General features: G+C 39.3%; 1 protein-coding gene across 11 annotated transcripts in view; it reads left to right on the forward strand.

The window, feature by feature from the left end:
* The window catches only part of Spag9 (sperm associated antigen 9), a 131644-nt gene that overhangs the window by 59212 nt on the left and 53706 nt on the right, over positions 1-18726 (forward strand). For all 11 annotated transcript variants that reach the window (XM_031353514.1, XM_031353515.1, XM_031353517.1 and 8 more), the window contains 3 exons: positions 12906-13113; positions 13938-14037; positions 16365-16486. In XM_031353514.1, the coding sequence (XP_031209374.1) occupies positions 12906-13113; positions 13938-14037; positions 16365-16486 (430 nt within the window). The remainder of the gene's footprint in view (positions 1-12905; positions 13114-13937; positions 14038-16364; positions 16487-18726) is intronic.

Here is an 18726-nt window from a genome sequence, read left to right on the forward strand (position 1 = left end):
GCTGGCCCCAGGCATCCCTCTTTGCAAACCCAATGGAAAGGTCTGAGTCCTCACCTTGCCTCTTTTCATCATTTCCCAGGCTGAGTGCATTTAGGTTTGTGAAAGGCTGCCTTCGTTGGCAGACAGGATGTCCTCACCCGCCACTTGTTCTTCTCTGGTGGTTTCACTTCTTTTTAGTCCTCTAAATCCTGGATTGCCAATACTTAAACCCCTGCACCTCTCCTTATCTAGTTGGTTCAAGTTCCATGTCTGCACTTGTTGTCTGAACATTGCTGCTCACAAGTTTATCTCCAGCCAGTTTATCTCCTGAACGCTAGGTTCCTGTGTCCAGTTGCATTTCTTCCAGATTTCCCTGCATTGGAGTTTTGCCCTGCTTTAGTTACACACAAGCACATCCTTTCTAGATCCATCCCAGCCACTACAGTTAATGAAGCTGTACTCTTGACTCTTCCCTTACCCCTGCCCCTTTGCTTTCTTATCTTCCTGCCCCTCCACGGTTTTGCGCAGGCTGGCCTTTAGTTCAGTCCTTCTGCTTCAGTATCCCTCTACACCATTGCTGACCCTGGGTTAACATCCTCAAATCAAAATTTAGAAACCAGTTCAAGGAAGGAAATTCAAAAGTTTTATATTTTTCTTTTTTTAAAAAAAAAAAGATTTATTTATTTATTATATGTAAATACACTGTAGCTGTCTTCAGACACACCAGAAAAGGGCATCAGATCTCATTACGGGTGGTTGTGAGCCACCATGTGGTTGCTGGGGTTTGAACTCAGGACCTTTGGAAGAGCAGTCAGTGCTCTTACCCGCTGAGCCATCTCTCCAGCCCAAAAAGTTTTATATTTTTCATTAACTGAAATCTCCTACTGTAGAATTGAATTGCTAAAAATAAGTCAAATGGGTAAAGCCGTTTTTCCTTCCTTCCTTCCTTCTTTCCTTCCTTCCTTCCTTCCTTCCTTCCTTCCTTCCTTCCTTCCTTCCTTCCTTCTTTGCTTCCATGTGCCATAGAAGTGCTAAGTATGAGAATGAATGAAAATGTTCAAGTTCAAGTGAGAATCCCCCTACCCCACATGTTCTGGGGCTTGAACCAGGCTCTCATCTATGTTAAGCAAATTCTTTATCATTGACCTATATCTCAAACCCAAGATCAGCCTTTTCATCTAACTGAATGATATTAAGACCAGATAAAGGAGGAATGTGTATACAAAAAGGCAGTCCCTAGATGATAGTCTCAGCGCTATAGTGGAGCACTGTTTTATCTTGCCTTCCTTTCTTTGCCCAGGTCAGACTTACAGTCACTAGAGAGGGCAGAGCAGGCAGACTTCAGGGTGGTGATAGTGTGGTATAGTGTTGGAGCTGCAGCAGCATAAGGGATGACCTGTTAGCAGGGCAGCCTGACTTGCATGCCAATTCCTAAAACAATAACAGTGCCTACCCAAGTAGAGATAGCAGACTTGGGTGTCTGAGCCAGTGAGGAGAACATGGAGGAGGGCCAGTTTGGAAATGTAGAGGTGTCGATTCAAGGAGTTTGAGTTGCAGTGCTAATGATAGGAGTGCACGTGGCTTATAAAAAGAGACTAGCTTATTCAAGAAACGTAGAGTGGTAACAGGAGTAGAAAAAAGGATGGCGGTGGGGATGGCAGGAGAGGAGGAAAAGCAAACCCCAAAGAATAGTTTTTATTGCATGCTGAGAAAACTAAAGTAAAATTGACAGACAAGAGAGAGAAATGGATATACTGGGATTCTAGCAGATGGGCAGGGGAAGGGAATCCCATTTTCAACTGCAATCCCATCTTCCTTGAATGGGATACCTTAGTTTTCCTAGGTTTTGCCGTTATAAGCAATGCTGTAGTGAGTAACCAGCCACGGTCTAAAAATGAGCATGAAAAGCCTGTGACTAGGATAATACATTTGTTTATAACTCTCCCTATGAGTGTGCATATGTTCCCAGAAAGTATTTTGGATAGTAGTTGAATAGTATTCTAGGATGTTGATTGTTAGCAGGATATGACTTTTAGAACTGAGAAAAACAATTTTAAGTAATTAAAAGGACAGGGTTGTACCTACTTAGTAACTTTTGAAGAGTCCTTTATAAAATTATGATGTGAATAGTATAGAACCACTGCGAGAAGCTCACGTTGGCAGGTTCTGGTATGTAAAGGCAGTGGTCAGTGTGTGCTGCATTCTCCAGGGGATGTGCTTAGCATACAGAGCAGGAAACTAAACAGAGCCAGCATTCTTGCTAAGAGTTTTCCGTCCTCTTCTGTGTGTGGTAAAGTTCAGGAATTGTTCCCGTTTCCTTGGTCAATCTCAATAGCTGAGTCTCTGCATCATATTTCTGCTGTCTGTTCCTCCTAGGAAATAAAATACTAAGTTTTAAAATAGCAACATTTTTGAAACTTTGAGATAATTTTATACTATAGCAGAAATTAAAAATAAAAATGGAATTTTAACAGAAAATGTATTGTACATTGTGACTGTATTCTTCTTGCTTGTGACAGAATATATGAAATTTGTCCTATTTGCAGGTTTTGTCTGTACATTTTCACACACACACACACACACACACACACACACACACACACACACACACATATATCCTCATTTAGTAGATTCAGAAAAAAAACATAGCCTGTGATGGTGTGAAATCATAAAAGGATAGAATTGGTCTTGTCCCTCATTTTAAACTTTTGGGGAAAAGAAGGTAGAACTATTTCCTTGTGGAAATTTGTTTCCTTTTGTTTTGGAGATGGGTCTCACTCTAGTCCAGGCTGTTCTAGAACTCACTGAGTATCCAAGACTGACCTTGAACTTAAAGCAGCCCTCCCATCTATTAACATGAGACACCAGGACTGCCTTTGTTGCACATTCATTGTTTTGTGTGCTGCCAAGGCCCTTACATATGGTGAGAATTAAAATTAATAAAAACCCAAATATCAAACACCAGTTGAAAATGGTGGTGTTTAAAGCATATCTATATAGATATCTTCTTATTAAGTTATTTACACATAGGTGTTAATCAAATACTCTCTAATACTTAAAATGTTCAAATGAGTTTTCAGAATAAGCTTTTACCAGTGCATATTGATAACAGTGTGTGTGTGTTTCTTTTTTTTAAGATTTATTTTATTTTATGTGTATGAGTACACTGTAGCTGTACAGATGGCTGTGAACTATCATGTGTGTGACTGCTGGGAATTGAACTCAGGACCTCTTCCGGCCCCACTCCCTGTCTGGTGTAATTCACTGTAGCTGTCTTCAGACACACCAGAAGAGGGTGTCAGATCTCATTACAGGTGGTCGTGAGCCACCATGTGGTTGCTGGGATTTGAACTCAGGACCTTCAGAGGAGCAGTCAGTGCTCTTAATTGCTGAGCCATCTCTCCAGCCCGTGTGTGTGTGTGTGTGTGTGTGTGTGTGTGTGTGTGTGTGTGTGTGTGTGTGTGTTTCTTTATCTAGGCTTGTGCTCTAGATAATTTTTTGCAGCCTGCTTTTTTTCATTTAACACTATTTTAATTTAATTAAAATACATTCATATAATTAGTATATGAATGCTTTGCCTACTCATATGTATGTCTACTATCAGTGTGCCTGGTACCTGCAGAGTTCAGAAGAGGATGATACTGGGTCCCACAAAACTGGAGTTATAGACTGTGTAACCATGTGGATACTAGAAACCAAATCCTGGTCCTCTGGAAGAAAACCAGGTCTCTTAATAACTGAACCATCTCTTCAGCCTTTAACAGTATTTGTTAATGTTTATAGTGTTTATTTGAGAGTATTTATCATTTATTTGTTTTTAAATAGGAGCCTCACTGTGCTGCTCTAGCCAGTCTTTAGTTAACTATGTATTAGGTTGGCCTTGAACTCAGATCTGCTAGATTCTGCCTCCTGAGAGATGGGATTAAAGGTGTGTGCCACCACACCTAGCCACTTTTATACTTCCTAGAGAGGACACTTCCCCCCTCCTTTTTAAAAGTGGGTGTGGAAATAATTATTAAATAAATCCAAGAGGCGGGTTTGCTGCCCACATCAATGGTTTATGTTCCCAAATGAAAGACATGCACACAGCCTTTATATTTTAATATGCCTTAAACATCTCAATAGCTGGCCACTGTCTAACCTCCAAATAGTTCATCTTCAATTATTACTTACTAATTTTATATTCTATCTTGGCTGCTCTAGTCCTAGCTGGGCAGCCCTCTGGGCCACGCTCTCCCAGCTCCTTCACAAGGCGGCTATGCCTCTCTGTCCTCTCTGTCCTCTCTGTCCTCTCTTCTCAGGCATGCTGGATCTCCTCCTTTGCCTTTTCCGGTACCAAGCCTGGGAATCCTAAAATTCCACTTCCGTCTGTCCTCCCCAGCTATTTGGTGTTTGAATCTTTATTTACCAATCAGAACCAACCAGGGCAGATTACCAGAAGCTAAGTACAGACCGTCTCATGTAAACAGTTTTTGGGGAACACAATTAGCATTTGTAATACAAGCAGCTATAAATGGATATATGGGATGTGTATGGTTTTGTATGTATGAGTGAAAGAGCGCGTGTACTACAGCAAGAGAGTTGAGGTTGATTGCCTTCTATCCTGCTAGAGACGATCTCTGTTTTATCTTTCTTGTTCACTGCTAGTCTTCGAGTTCCCCGGCATCCTCCTCTTCTGCTTGAGGAACACTGGAATTACAGACATGTGCTGCCCTATCTGGCTTAATATGGGTTATAGGATGCAAACCAAGAAACTCACATTTGCATAGTGAGCACTTTATCCAGTGAACTTTATCCATCTCTTGGTTACTCTTCTTTCCCTTTGAGGAATATGCTTTACATTTCCCTTATCCCTCTGTTGTTGAACACCCCATTGGCTCCATGGCTATTGAGAATAGTGCTGCAGTCGACACTGATGTTCAAATGTCTCTGTGGTAGATCATCTTGGGCGTCTTTGTGTATATACCCATGAATTACATAGTTAGCTTATATGGTGGATGGATTTTAAGTTTTTTAGAAATCTCTGCCTGATTTTTACAGTGGTTGGACTAGTTTGTATCCCAGCCAGCAGGATATAAGGGGTTTCTTTTGTTCACATTCTCATAGTGTTTGATACTTGTTTTCTTAATGATTGTCATGAAAACAGGAGCAAGATGAAACCTCATTGAGTTTTTTTTTGTTGTCCTATTTTTTAATTACATTAATTTTTATTTGCGACAGTGTTATCATGTGCCCCTGGCTGTCCTGGAACTTATTGGGTAGACCAGGAAGGCTTCAAAACTCAAATTTGCTTGCCTCTGCCTCCTACTGAGAATAAAGGTCTGCATCACTTGCATGGCCTCAATGAGTTTTGCTTTGCATTTCTCTAATACTTAGTACTATTTGTTAATTTTTACACAGCTTAATATATTCTTTAAAGATTTATTTTATTTATTATGTATACTGTGTTCTGCCTGCATGTATGCCTACATGTCAAAAGAGGACACTAGATCTTGTTACTGATGGTTGTGAGACACCATGTGGTTACTGAGAATTGAACCCAGGACCTCTGGAAGAACATCCAGCACTCTTGACTTCTGTGCCATCTCTCCAGTCCAAAGCTTAATATTTTTAATAAAATTTTGCCAACTTTTATATTTTTGGGAGAGAAAAATAACGTGTGTGTGATTTTTTTTTTGTATCTTTCAATTTCTAGGATTAAAAACATTAAATCCAGGGGCTAACAATTATAGAGAATTAATAAAAATACTGTAAATAAGAAATTTTTCCCTACCAGCTCTTTCTTTTTCTTCTTCCTCCTCCTCCTTCTTCTTCTTGACTACTTCTCATGTAGTTGAGACTGCCCTTGAACTCTTGATCCTCTGCCTCCACCTTCCAAATGTTAGGATTATAGACAGATAAGAATTAAAGCAGGTGGCAGGGGGTTTTTGATAAATTTCTAAACCAAGAGTATTAGGGTTCAAGGCTGCTTTAAGTTGAAGAGAGTTCATTTGCTTTTTCTGTTTTTTGTTTGAGAAAGAAAATTATAGATAGAATAAATAGAAAAAAGCCACCCTTTGGTCCTTGATGTTAATTGACAGTTTCAGTAATGATGAGGGAATAGCACACATTCTCAAGTATACCACATTGGAATATTTGTATGTTAGATGTTCATGTGACCATCATTTTTGCTATTATAGAAATAGTAAAGGAGCTGTCATAAGCATTTCATCAAAAAAATATAAGATCACAGGCAAGTGATGGCTCAGCAGGTAAGAGTTACTATGCAAGTCTGATAACCCTCAGTTCAGTCCCCAGAACCCATGTAAAGCATCTGCAGTCCCAGCAGTCCTACATTAGAGAAGAGAGGTGGAGACAGGAGAGTCAGTTGGAAGCTTGGGGTCCAGCTAACCTGGAGTATGCAGCACATTACTACCTTGACTCTGCCTTAACATGGCGACTCAAAGAGCCATTGTAAAAGCTGTCCTCTGACAAAGAGAAAATGGGAGGTAAGATCCTGATCCATGTCATTATCATGAAGATTATCATTATTTCATTATATCATTAAACTGACTTTAGCAGTAGTAGGTTGTTTCGTTTAGTTTTGTTTGTCTTGTTTTTTTGAGGCAGGGTTTCTCTGTGTGGCCTTGGATGTCCTGGAACTCTGAAGACAAGGCTTCCCTTGAACTTACAGAGATCTGCCTGCTTCTGTCTCCCAAGTGCTAGAATTAAAGGTGTACATCACCACTGCTTGGCTATAATTTTTGTTTTTTTGAGAAAAAGTCTTAATGTCTTTTACATTAAAAAAGTGTGTGTGTGTGTGTGTGTGTGTGTGTGTGTGTGTGTGTGTGTGTAAATGTGTAAGTGTGTACATGGGAGTCAGAGGCAACTTTCAGGAGTTGGTTCTATCCTTCTACCACGTGGTTCTGAGGATTGAACTCAGATTGTTAGACTTGGCAGCAAGCGCCTTTTCTTGGTAAACCATTCTACCCTAGGACTCACTGTGTTCCAAGGCTGGCCTAGAAGTCACTATGAAGCCCAAATCACCATTCAGCCTTCAATCTTCCTGCCTTAGCTTTCCAGAGCTGAGATCACAGGCAAGAGCCATTGTACCTAACTTTCAAAACCCTCATTTTATTTTTATTTGTTTTTACTTTTTTTAAAATTTATTTATTATTATAAATAAGTACACTGTAGCTGTCTTTAGACGCACCAGAAGAAGGCATCAGATCTCATTTCAGGTGGTTGTGAGCCACCATGTGGTTGCTGGGATCTGAACTCAGGACCTTCGGAAGAGCAGTTGGTGCTCTTACCCGCTGAGCATCTCACCAGCCCCCCCAAAACCCTCATTTTAAACACAGGAGGTAGTAGGTGGGACTACAGCCTAAGAAGTAGGGTATAAACCAAAAATATAGATTTGTTAACACTGAGGAAATATATACTTTTTCTTCTTTTATATAATCTTTCCCTCTACCCAGGTCAGCCATAGCCCTGAACCTCTAAAGGCTATAGAGCAGGAGGTGAGAATAGTGATTTAGAACATTTTGCAAAAAGTAAAGAGAAGAGACTAACTATTGGTTATTTTCTCAAACTGTTATTCTCTGAGACACAGAAGAAAGCACTTTACAGTGCTTGCCAGGGCTTTACTGTTACTATAATTTGCTCCTCCTTCAGAGTAAGCATTTTGAAACTTAAAATGTAACTGCATTCTGTGAAAAATTTAGTCTGTTTCCATTTATCCAACTCTGGGTAAGAAATTTTGCACACATTCTTTACCTAGGGCAGAGTATACACAGCTTGTATAGCCTTGGGGACAACCAGGGTATCATTTTTACTGAGGGCTACTTCCTCAGCTAATAGTTTTCTTCAGTTTTGCATAGGGCCTGATTCAACTTTGTTCCCAAAAGAACTGTGAAGAATCTGCTGCATGTCAGACTTGATATGCTAAGTACTCAGGAAGACTGCCCATGGTTTAGGTCAGCAGTTAACCCAGGTCCATGGAAGCCTCCGGATTGAGGTGCATCAGGGTGGTCCTCTTTCAGAAATATCCTCGAGGTTAGACCATTCTTATCTTCCTTTTAATCACCTAAATTTATACCAGATATATTTAACCTACCTGTGTCTGAAGTTTTCATGTTCCTTTGAGTCACAGACTCTTGTGGGAGTCTCATTACAAAAAAAAAAAAAAAAAAAAAAAAAAAAAAAAAAAAAAAAAAAAAAAAAACTTTCTTAAAAGAAAAACTGCATGTACTCTCAAAACCTTGTCACTGTGTGCTATAGTGTTGTGAACCAAAAGAGTCTATACCAATCACTTTCAAGGCTGAGTTTTATTTGGGGAGAAAGTAACATCAGCATAAAATTACAAGGTGATATGTGTTATAGCTGGGGTTTTTATATATGGGGCTGGTTTCATGTTTGCCTTCATCTAGTTTAAAAGTTTTAAATCTAAAAGGCAGATAGATGGGTGGATATTTGTAATTCTATTGCTGGGGAGGCACTAGGCAATAGGCATACAGATCCATCTCTAGGGCTCATTGGCAAACTAGACTAGCTTATTTGATATATATCAGGCCAATGAGCTATGCTGTCTTTAAGAAAACAAAAACAAACGGTGAACAGTGCAGCCATCTGAGCTGGTTTTTTGAGACAGGATTTTCCTATGTAGCCCAGGCTGTCCTAGAAAGCTCCGTAGACCAGGCTAGTCTTGAAATCAGAGATATACCTGCCTTTGCCTCCCAAGCACAGAGCACTGGGAGTAAATGCATATGCCACTACACCCAGCTTAAGATTTATTTATTTTTTATTTTACATGTATTTTGCCTGTATGCATATTAATGCAGCACACATAGTCTGGTGCCCATGGAGGCCATGATAAGTACATTGGAACCTCTGGAGCTAGACTTATAGATGACTGTTACCCACCATGTAGGTGCTGGGAATTGAACCTGTATCCCCTGGAAAAATAGACAGTACCATTGAGCCATTTCTCAAGTTTCTAGACTTTTATTAATCTGATTTTTAAAAAAAAAATCCAGTAGGAAATGTCACAGAAATCAAATTACTTTTACTCTGATACTTTAATGGGACCAACAGTAATGACCATTTTTTTGGCTTCATGATAAAAATAGCATAACATTTATTTGTTTGTTTGTTTATTGAGACAAGGTCTCATTTGTATAGCCTTTCCTGGCCTGGAACTTGCTATGGTAAACAATTTGAACTCAAACTCAAAGATATCTGCCTGCTTTATATTTTTAGTTTTGAGGCAAGGTCTTTCTCTGTACTTCAAACTGATCTTAAGCTCATTATCATCCTGTCTCAGCTTTCTAGTATGAGCCACCATCCCAACTTCCATGTTTAAGTATGTGATTTTATGTATATTGTTAGATATGTTTATATTAATATGAAACATCTCAGAATTTTGTCTTGCCAATCTAAAGCTCTAGGGTCAGACATGATAGCTCTACTGTGATCCCAGCATTCCATCACAGAGAGCAGGAGGCTCTCTGCTGCATCATCCAAGTACTGAAGCCCCAGAAAAATGGGCTCCTTTGAAAATGTTTCCCCTCAAATTTATAGCAAAGGCGGTATTGGAGTGCATGCTGCATCTCTGAGATCGAGCATGACAGAGAAGAAAAGCCCACACAGTGAGCTATTTTAAAGAGTGTAAAATATTCTTATGTGGCAAAAGTATGAAGTGGAAATTACAGATCTCAGGTTACTGGGTAGCCCTGGGCAACTCTGAGGCGTGGTTTTCTTTTAAGGCGGTTTAATTCATTATTCTCCTGTTCCATGGCATGTCATGCTCTTTCTTTTAGGTTCAGCTCTTCCTTTGATTCCATGCTTTCAGGTGCACATACGTATTTAGGAGGTGGATTTTTGCCAAACTGCTTATATTGTGGACTCTTATTAAATAGAGAAATCTATTTAATAGATTAAAGATGAAAATAATCAGACATTTTGGCTGGTGGTTTTAGTAGCTAGAGTGATGGATAAGAGAGGGAAAAATCCAACCCCTCACCTTGATATTTTTTTCTCAAATAACTTGGCAGATATAATCTTTTTTTATGTACAGATAAACTTGGTTGAGACTTCTCTAGAGCAGTGATTCTTGATCTTAGTCACAACTCCCTTGAGGTCAAATGACTCTTTCACAGGAGTCACATATCAGATATCCTACATCTCAAATATTACAATTCATAACATTAGTAGCAAAATTATAGTAATGAAGTATCAATGAAAATAATTTTATGGCTGGGGGTCACCACAGTATGAGGAACTGTATTAGAAGGTCACAACATTAGGAAGGTAGAGAATCACATCTGTAGAGCTGTTTGAATCTACAGTCTTAATTGGTTTGAGGGCCTCCATTAGGAACACAGATTATTATATTTTTAAAAATATATTATATTTTAAACCACTAATATAAGTTAAATAGATATTTTATTTTGAATGGAGTATACATGAAAGCAAAGACAAAGACTTTATGCTGAAATGATGGTGGTTCATATTTTTTGTGCTTTGTCTTAGTTTGGGTTTCCATTGCTGTGAGGAGACCAAGGCAACTCTTATAAAGGCACACATCTAATTGGGGCAGGCTTGCAGTTTCAGAGGTTCAGTTCTTTATCATCATAGCAGGAAGCATAACACTGTGCAGATAGGCATGGTGCTGGAGAGAGAGCTGAGAGGTCTACATCTTCATCCAAAGGCAGCAGAAGGAGCCTGTCTCTCCTACAGTCAGCCGGTAGGAAGATCTCTTCAGCACTGGGCAGAGCTTGAGCATAAGACCCAAAGCCCATCCCCACAGTGGTATACTTCCTTCAACAAGGCCATACCTATTGAAACACGAACATACCTCCTCCTCCTAATAGTGTCATTCTTTGTGGGCCAAGCATTCAAGCACAGGAGTCTATGGGGGCCAAATGTGTTCAAACCACCACATGCTGGGTCTGGATTTAGACACATGACAGTCAGTTTTCCTGACTCCTTCCAACCAGCTGATGTGCTTCACTTAGCAAAACTGTCAGATGCTTTCACTTCAGGTACCAGTCACCACCCTTAAGAATTAGGGGTTATTTTATTTTGGGTAGGTAGGAGGTAGTGGGGAGAATTTATTTTTTCCTTTCATTTGTTTCATTGAAAATGAGTCCTGCGCTTGAGATCCACAGAAAAAAATAATTAGCAAAATTTAGCTAATTTTATTACATGTGATTTGTATTACCCTGGGTCATATCAAACAGTTTAAAGTATGCATAGCCTTGAGTTACTAAGAAGTATGAATGGTTTAAATTTGTTTAGAATTTATCCTTCCTTTCCTTTCCTTTGTCATAAAAGAAACACTCATCATTAAGAAATTTAGAAAGGCCAGGCGGTGATGGCGCACACCTTTAATCCCAGCACTTGGGAGGGAGAGGCAGGCGGATTTCTGAGTTCGAGGCCAGCCTGGCCTGGACTACAGAGTGAGTTCCAGGACAGCCAGGACTACACAGAGAAACCCTGTCTCGAAAAAAAAAAAAAAAAGCTAAAATGAAAAATCAAGCAGTGAAGAGAACACATACAACCCTAAAATGACAAAACAACCTTCAGACTTACTATATCCACTATTTTTAACTTTGTTTTCGGTATTGCTGGGAATTGAATTGAAAATATACATCTTAGGCAAGCACTCTGGCACCAAGTTACACTCCAGCCCTACAAGGCTTTCCCTCCCCCTTTTTCTCTTTCTCTTTCTCTCTCTACTTCCACTCTTCTCTCTCTTTTCTTCTCCCCTCCCTCTTTGAGACATGTGTGGCAAGGCCTTGAACTTAACAATTTTTTTGCCCCAGTCTCTTGAGTTACATGATTGCAGGCATGAGCCACACTATACTTAGATATTACAACACAATTTTTAAGTGTTGCATAGTATTTTGTTGTATAGATTTACTAAAAGTAGCTTGTTCTCTCTCATTTTGGTGCACCCAAATTATGTGTGGTGCTAGGGATTAAACATAGGGTTTCATGTGTTTTAGCCAAGCCCTGATATACAACACCTATAAATAATTTCTTTATTTCAAATTTTCTATCCAGAAAAATCTCAGCTGGGTAGTAGTGGCACATGCCTTTAATCCCAGCACTTGGGTGGCAGAGGCAGGGGATTCTGCCTCATTTATAAGAGTGAATTCCAGGACAGCCAAGGTTACACAGAGAAACCCTGTCTGTAAAAACTAAGAAGAAAAGAAAAGTTTCATGCTTATCTGAGAGAAAAGTATGCATGATGTCTGTGTAAAAGTCCACACATGCCACAGCGTGTATGTAGTGTTAAACGATAACTTTAGAGTCAGCTCTGTCTTTCTACCTTGACTTCCATACCAAAGGTCAGGCTTATGTACACAGTAAGCACTTAAGGCCACTAAACCAATGGTTCTCAACTTCCTAATGCTGTGGCCTTTTAATACAGTTCCTCATGTTGTAGTGACCCCCAATCATAAAATTATTTTTGTTGCTACTTCATAAGTATGACTTTGCTGCTATTAAGAATCATAATGTAGGGCTGGAGAGATGGCTCAGCAGCTAAGAGCACTGACTGCTCTTCCAGAGGTCCTGAGTTTAATTGCCAGCAACCACATGGTGGCTCACAACCATGTGTAATAGAATCTGGTGTGTCTGAAGACAGCCACAGTGTACTCATAAAATAAATAAATCTTTTTTTTTGAGAGAGGGTTTGGTTTCTCTGTGTAGCCCTGGCTGTCCTGGAACTCACTCTGTAGACCAGGCTGGCCTCGAACTCAGAAATCTGCCTGCCTCTGCCTCCCAAGTGCTGGGATTAAAGGCATGTGCCACCACCGCCCAGCCTTTCTCTGACTCTTAATACAACTTGGACAAGTTTATTTCTTAACTTTGAAATTTGAGGTATCATAAAATAAATTACTTGCTTTAAAATTTTCTTCTTAATTACTTTTTATTTGTAGGATGAACTTTCTGATATTAGTCAAGGTGGATCTAAAGCTGCCACTCCTGCCTCAACAGCAAATTCAGATGTATCAGCAATTCCTCCTGACACCCCATCAAAGGAAGACAATGAATGCTTTGTAAAAGGCACAGACACACCAAATAATTCAGAGATAAGCAAACACATAGAAGTACAGGTTGCCCAAGAGACTAGGAATGTGTCTACAGGTAAGTGACTCCAATATCTTACTAGCAAAATATTCAGTCAACCCACATAATATGAGTACGAGAAAATACATCTCTAGAGGTGTTACCTGCTCCAAATATATAAATAGATGCTCTCTTGTATACAATTTGTAAATAAATTTAAAAGAAGTAATGCTTACACAAAGTTTTGGAGAGAACCTCTTAGTTAGGGGCTAAGAAGAGAGCTTAAAGATAGTAAGGTAGCCATTTTCTGTCCTTTATCTTAGAATGATAGGCTAGTGTGTTCCATCTCCTTATGTAGGTTTGTTTGCTTATGATAGGGTCTTGCTATGTTATAACTTTTGAGTTAAGTGGTCCTCATGCCTTAGCTGAATATCTGGGGCTATAGGCATATACAACCATGCTAGTACCACACACATACTTTTTTTTTTTTTTTTTGAGATAGTATCAAGTATCCTAGGCTGACCTCAGGCTCACTATGTGGCCACATGTGACCTTCAAGTCCTGACCCCTCTTGCCTCTATTTCCCAACTTCCTGGGTACTGAGATTACAGTCAGTAATGTATCCTGGGCAGTTAGCATTACCCTTAAATAGGAATAAAATCAGTCCCTGTGATATGTTGTACTGTGTGTCCCACAAATACAAATGCAAACACTAGTAAGGTTACTTACTGGAGAGTAACTGTTAACTCAGTGTGTGACATTGTCTAACCTCGTGTTTCCTACAACACAGCCATGAGAGTTTCTAAAAATGTTCATTCAGTAGCTGTTTTAAAACCTTAAAGGCAAGAGTTTTCATAAATACGTATAATGTATGCATTTATTTCATCATATTCTACCCTTAGACTCTGCCGAAAATGAAGAGAAATCAGAAGTTCAAGCAATCATTGAATCCACTCCTGAACTGGATATGGACAAAGACCTCAGTGGATATAAAGGTTCAAGGTACTAAAAATATCACATTCCATGATTATCTTTCTTTTTCTCATTCTCATTAACTTTTTTATCTTGTTTATGAATAAACAAGATCAGTTCATGTTGTGCTAGAGAAATACTGTTAGTGTAAAAATTCAGATTTTTTACTTTAGAATCTACTCATTGCTTGTATTTTAAATTTTGGGAGAAATTCTTATGGCAGTATTAGGGATTGGGTCATAAGGGCAGATGGGGTTTTTGTCTATGTTGCTGCAACAGTAGCTATTACCACATTGTTTATAAAGAAGAGAGGTTTGTTTTCTCAGAATTCTCAAGCTAGGCAGTTCAAGATGAAGGCCCTGACTGGTTCAGTTGTCCAGTGTGGGCTATTCTTTGTTTCTAAGATAAATGCCTTCTTGCTGGATCCTTTGCAGGAGAGGATGCAGTATCCTTTCATGGTAGAAGGCAGAAGAACAAACTAGCTTCATGCTATCTGAGAAGTGTCTCTTCCAAAGGATCTTCCCTTAGTCTCGTAGGGGAGGAGCCCTTAATCACAGAGCCCACCACTTGATGGTCACCTGGCTCTGGAGGAGACAGTCAATCAATAGCAGATGGAGGAGCAAAGAGCCAGAACTACTTCTTGCGACCTGAGGAAACCAGGAGGAGGAGTGGAAGAAGTAAAAATTTGAACAAACTTTATTTTCTTCACAAATGAGGGAGAAGAGATTATGCTGTGTTTAGAAGTACAGTGATCTCATTACTAGGGAATTTAGTCTCCTTTTACATGGGAAGCTTGTTTAATGATAGCAGAAGAATGGCTAGGTATTGTTTTAATCAAGGTTACCCAAAAATATATTGATTAGAATTAAACTTTGGGTTTCCTCCACAGATTTACCTTTAATAAATAATGGCTATGAACACGTATGATTTATTAATCCATACTGAGTATTGAGTAGTCAGTAATGAAGTAATGGTAAAATCCTTGGGCCCCAGGATAAGCATAACCTCTAACAGAGTAAGACTTATATGCGTTCAAGTCTTGCTTCTCTATTCTTTTCTATTACCACAGGGCTAGGGATTATACCTGGCAACATCCACCTTTTCATTCTATAAATTTCATTATAACTTAATTTTAGTTCAATTAGAATATATTATTAGCATTAGTATGTCTATACAAGTATTCAAACTTAGCCGTAAATTTCTCTTGATGCTTTGTGTTTTCCTGTAATTGGTGAATCTTAAGTCATTAAATTTGTTTCCCTTTTTTTTAAGTGTTCCATGTACTTACCACTAACATTAATAGACACTGCATGTCCTAAGTGTATGATCCTTAGTATGACCAGACCCCAAATCTAGCTATTTTCAGAACTCTGCCCTTGACCTTCTAGTTCCTTTCTCGTGTAGACTGTGGTGTTTACCTTGTTCTGCTGTTTCAGGCCTTCTCTACAGGGAAATGGGACACCAAGACTCTTTATTATATGCTACCACAGGCTCTGTGGGAGATTCCTAAAAGCAGAGTTCCAAGTGCAATGGCTTTGAGTCTTTTAATCAGTTTTGGAAGAGGAACAAAGAGATCCAGGGAGCCCCCAAAACCTTCTTTGTAGTCCAGAAGTGAGATCACAGTTTAAATAGAGGGACAAGTGTGGTCTGGCCCACTGTAGACCCATCATTATGTGGGTGTCAGGCTCATCCTGTAAGGTGGCTAGAACTGTGAAATCTCTCTCAGGAAAGCAAGTTGTCCCTCTGCTGATATCGCTTCCTTTCCCAGAATGAGATTCCTGTGGAAATCCCCGTTTCTCTGGGGTCTGTCGTTTCAATAGTCTGATACAGAGAATGTCTCTTAGAGTGTCTTAATCTTTGTCAAGTTGGTTACACAAGCCTGTCCCTGGAGGATCATCCTCAACTATATAGCAAATTTGGGGACAAGTTGAGTGACATGAAATCCTGTCTTAAAAATAAAACAACAAAATATCATGGATTCTGAAACAAGATTACCTTAGTTTGAATTCTTTTTTACCTGATTGCTGAATGATTTTTGTCAAGTTCCTTAAACTCTTTAGTTTCCTTATTTGTAAAATTGGGGTAATACAGAATATGCTTTGTGGAGTAACTATGTATGATACAGACCAAAGTAGCTGCCATTGTTGTGTGTTTCCTGGGACTTCACAGAAGAACCGTAACTCTCTGTACTCTGAAATTCTTGGAAAACCACCAAGAAATCTTTTTATATTGATATTTTATAGTAAATGTCAATTTAAGTAAGAAATTTCTATGCTGCTTAATCATTATATTAAAAAACATACTGTCAGAAAGTCTTTGTAATATATTGATTTGGCTTTATTGTTTTTATTGCCTAGCACTCCCACCAAAGGCATAGAGAACAAAGCTTTTGATCGCAATACAGAATCTCTCTTTGAAGAACTGTCTTCAGCTGGCTCAGGCCTTATTGGAGATGTGGATGAAGGAGCAGATTTACTAGGTAGGACAGCTCCTCTAGAGAAGTACCATACTGCTTAAAAATAGATCTCATTAATGACTTGATTGAAAAAATCATTTAAAATGTCCCCAACTGCCTGATGGTACAAGGTTATTAGGCTTTAGGAATTACTTAGAACATATTATTTGATATCATAAGAATTTTAATGAAAAGTATCTTTATATATGGAAATGACAAAAAATGAATTCACATTTAAATTTATACTTTTAATTCACAGTTTATTAATTTGCTGTATTCTAAAAATTGATATTACAGATAAGGAACACAGTGCAGTGTGTGTGTGTGTGTGTGTGTGTGTGTGTGTGTGTGTGTGTGTTTGGTAGTCAGATAGTTACTGGCTTATATAAATCTCATTGGGTTCTGTTGACCTTAATTAATTAGGCAATTATAACACTTGAAATTTATAATTTACCTCTGTGAAAAATATAGTGATTTTAAAGTTTGTGTTGAACTAGGGTTATATTTCAATTTCTAGCCACTGCTGCTTTGTCATTCCCCTCTCCAAGAAACAAAAACACACAAAACAAAAAAGTTTGTGTCCTTGAGCACATACCTGGCCTGGGGTCGGGGTGGGGATGGGGAGCTGGAGTACTATATTCAACTCTTTCTGGATGATCTTTGTCAAATTGATCAGCCCTTTTGTCTGTCTTGTGGTTTTATTGCATTTAAAAGAAGGAGTTGGCCTCTGTGCTCAGGTCTGCTAGATGGGTTAGTGGAGCAGAGCAGCCAGCCTCTTCTGTGTGTCACTTAAGCTGATTGAAGCAGCCTTTCCTTCGCTTGGTGTGGGGTGCACCCTCGCCTGCCTTTAATCTCTGCTCTGCGAGGCCAACCTGGTCTACAGAGTGAGTTCTAGGACAGCCGGGGCTGCTCTACAAAGACTGTATCTCAAACAACAAAACAAACAAGAAGGAAAAAAAGAAAGAAAGGAAGGAAGGAAAGGAAAGAAAGAAGAAAGAGAGGAAGGAAGGGAGGGAGGAAGGAAGAAAGGAGGGAAGGAAGGAAGGGAGAAAAAGAAAAACACGAAAAAACCCTGGTCTCTTCTACATTTTGGTTGTTTGCTTGCTTTCTCTGATGGCTTGTACTCAACATTATTGAGTTGAATCATTTCTAGAAGATATGATATGGTACACAAAATCATAAAATAATCAACAATGGTCCCTTTATTAAAGTAAAAGTTTTCCAACCTTCCTCTGGAAATCTCTTAAGGTTCCTTTCAGTAAGAATTCTGTGATTCTAGTTCATGAATTAGTTTTAACTTATCTTCCTTGTACTTGAAGTCTATGTAGAAATTAAAGCCATATAATTTTCAACAACAACAATAAAGATTCTCTTGCTGTCATTATACTAAATAACTACACTGTTCTCAAAAATCTGTGCTTCTTGGGTATCATAAGTATGGTATGCAATAAATTGATTACATTAATTTATGCTAAATTTATTGATTACCAATCATGTGCTTAACATTGTGAAGATTTTTTTTTGTTTTTAGTTTAAATTATAAGTTTGGCCAGGCATAGTAGCACATACTTCTAATTCCAGCCCCCAGAGTATAGAGAGAGGTGAACTGTGAAAGGCCACCTTGAAGACTCTGCTTCAAAAGTTACAACAGTGTGATAGTGCATGTCCTTAATCCTGATACCCGGGAGGCAGAGGTAGAGGATCTCTGTGAGCTGAAGGTCAGCCTGCACTACATAGTTAGTTCCAAACTAGCCAGAGATCTACAGTGAGACCCTGTGTCAAACAAACTACACAGCTGGAGAAATGACCCAGTGAGTAAAAGCAATGGCTGCTCTTAGAGTACCTACAAGGCAGCTCACAGTCATCTGTAACTCCACTTCCCCAGGATCTAATGCCTTCTGGCCTCCATGGGCATTAGCCAAACTCCTCCTCCTCCTCCTCTTCCTCCTCTTCCTCCTCCTCCTCCTCCCCTTTCGGCTTCTAGGTCTTTTAGGAGTTACTTGCCTGAGCATGGGCTTCTTTCAGTAGATAGACCACTGGCAAAAATGACACCCTCCCCGCCCCCCACCAGCCAGCAACCATTACCTGCCAGTAATTCTTCTGGGGTGGAGTCTTTCCATGACGAAATGCTGCTCTCTGGTAATGAAGGTCACACTCAGGCAGCCACAGCTGCAGTGAGTCCATGAGTGAAATGGCATGGCAAGTCCAGGGAACATCTTTTTTCGGCAGATCACCTTGCCCTTACATTCTTTTTTTTTTTTTTT

This window comes from Mastomys coucha, unplaced genomic scaffold (assembly GCF_008632895.1).
Source record: "Mastomys coucha isolate ucsf_1 unplaced genomic scaffold, UCSF_Mcou_1 pScaffold5, whole genome shotgun sequence".
In the NCBI taxonomy this organism is placed as follows: Eukaryota; Metazoa; Chordata; class Mammalia; order Rodentia; family Muridae; genus Mastomys; species Mastomys coucha.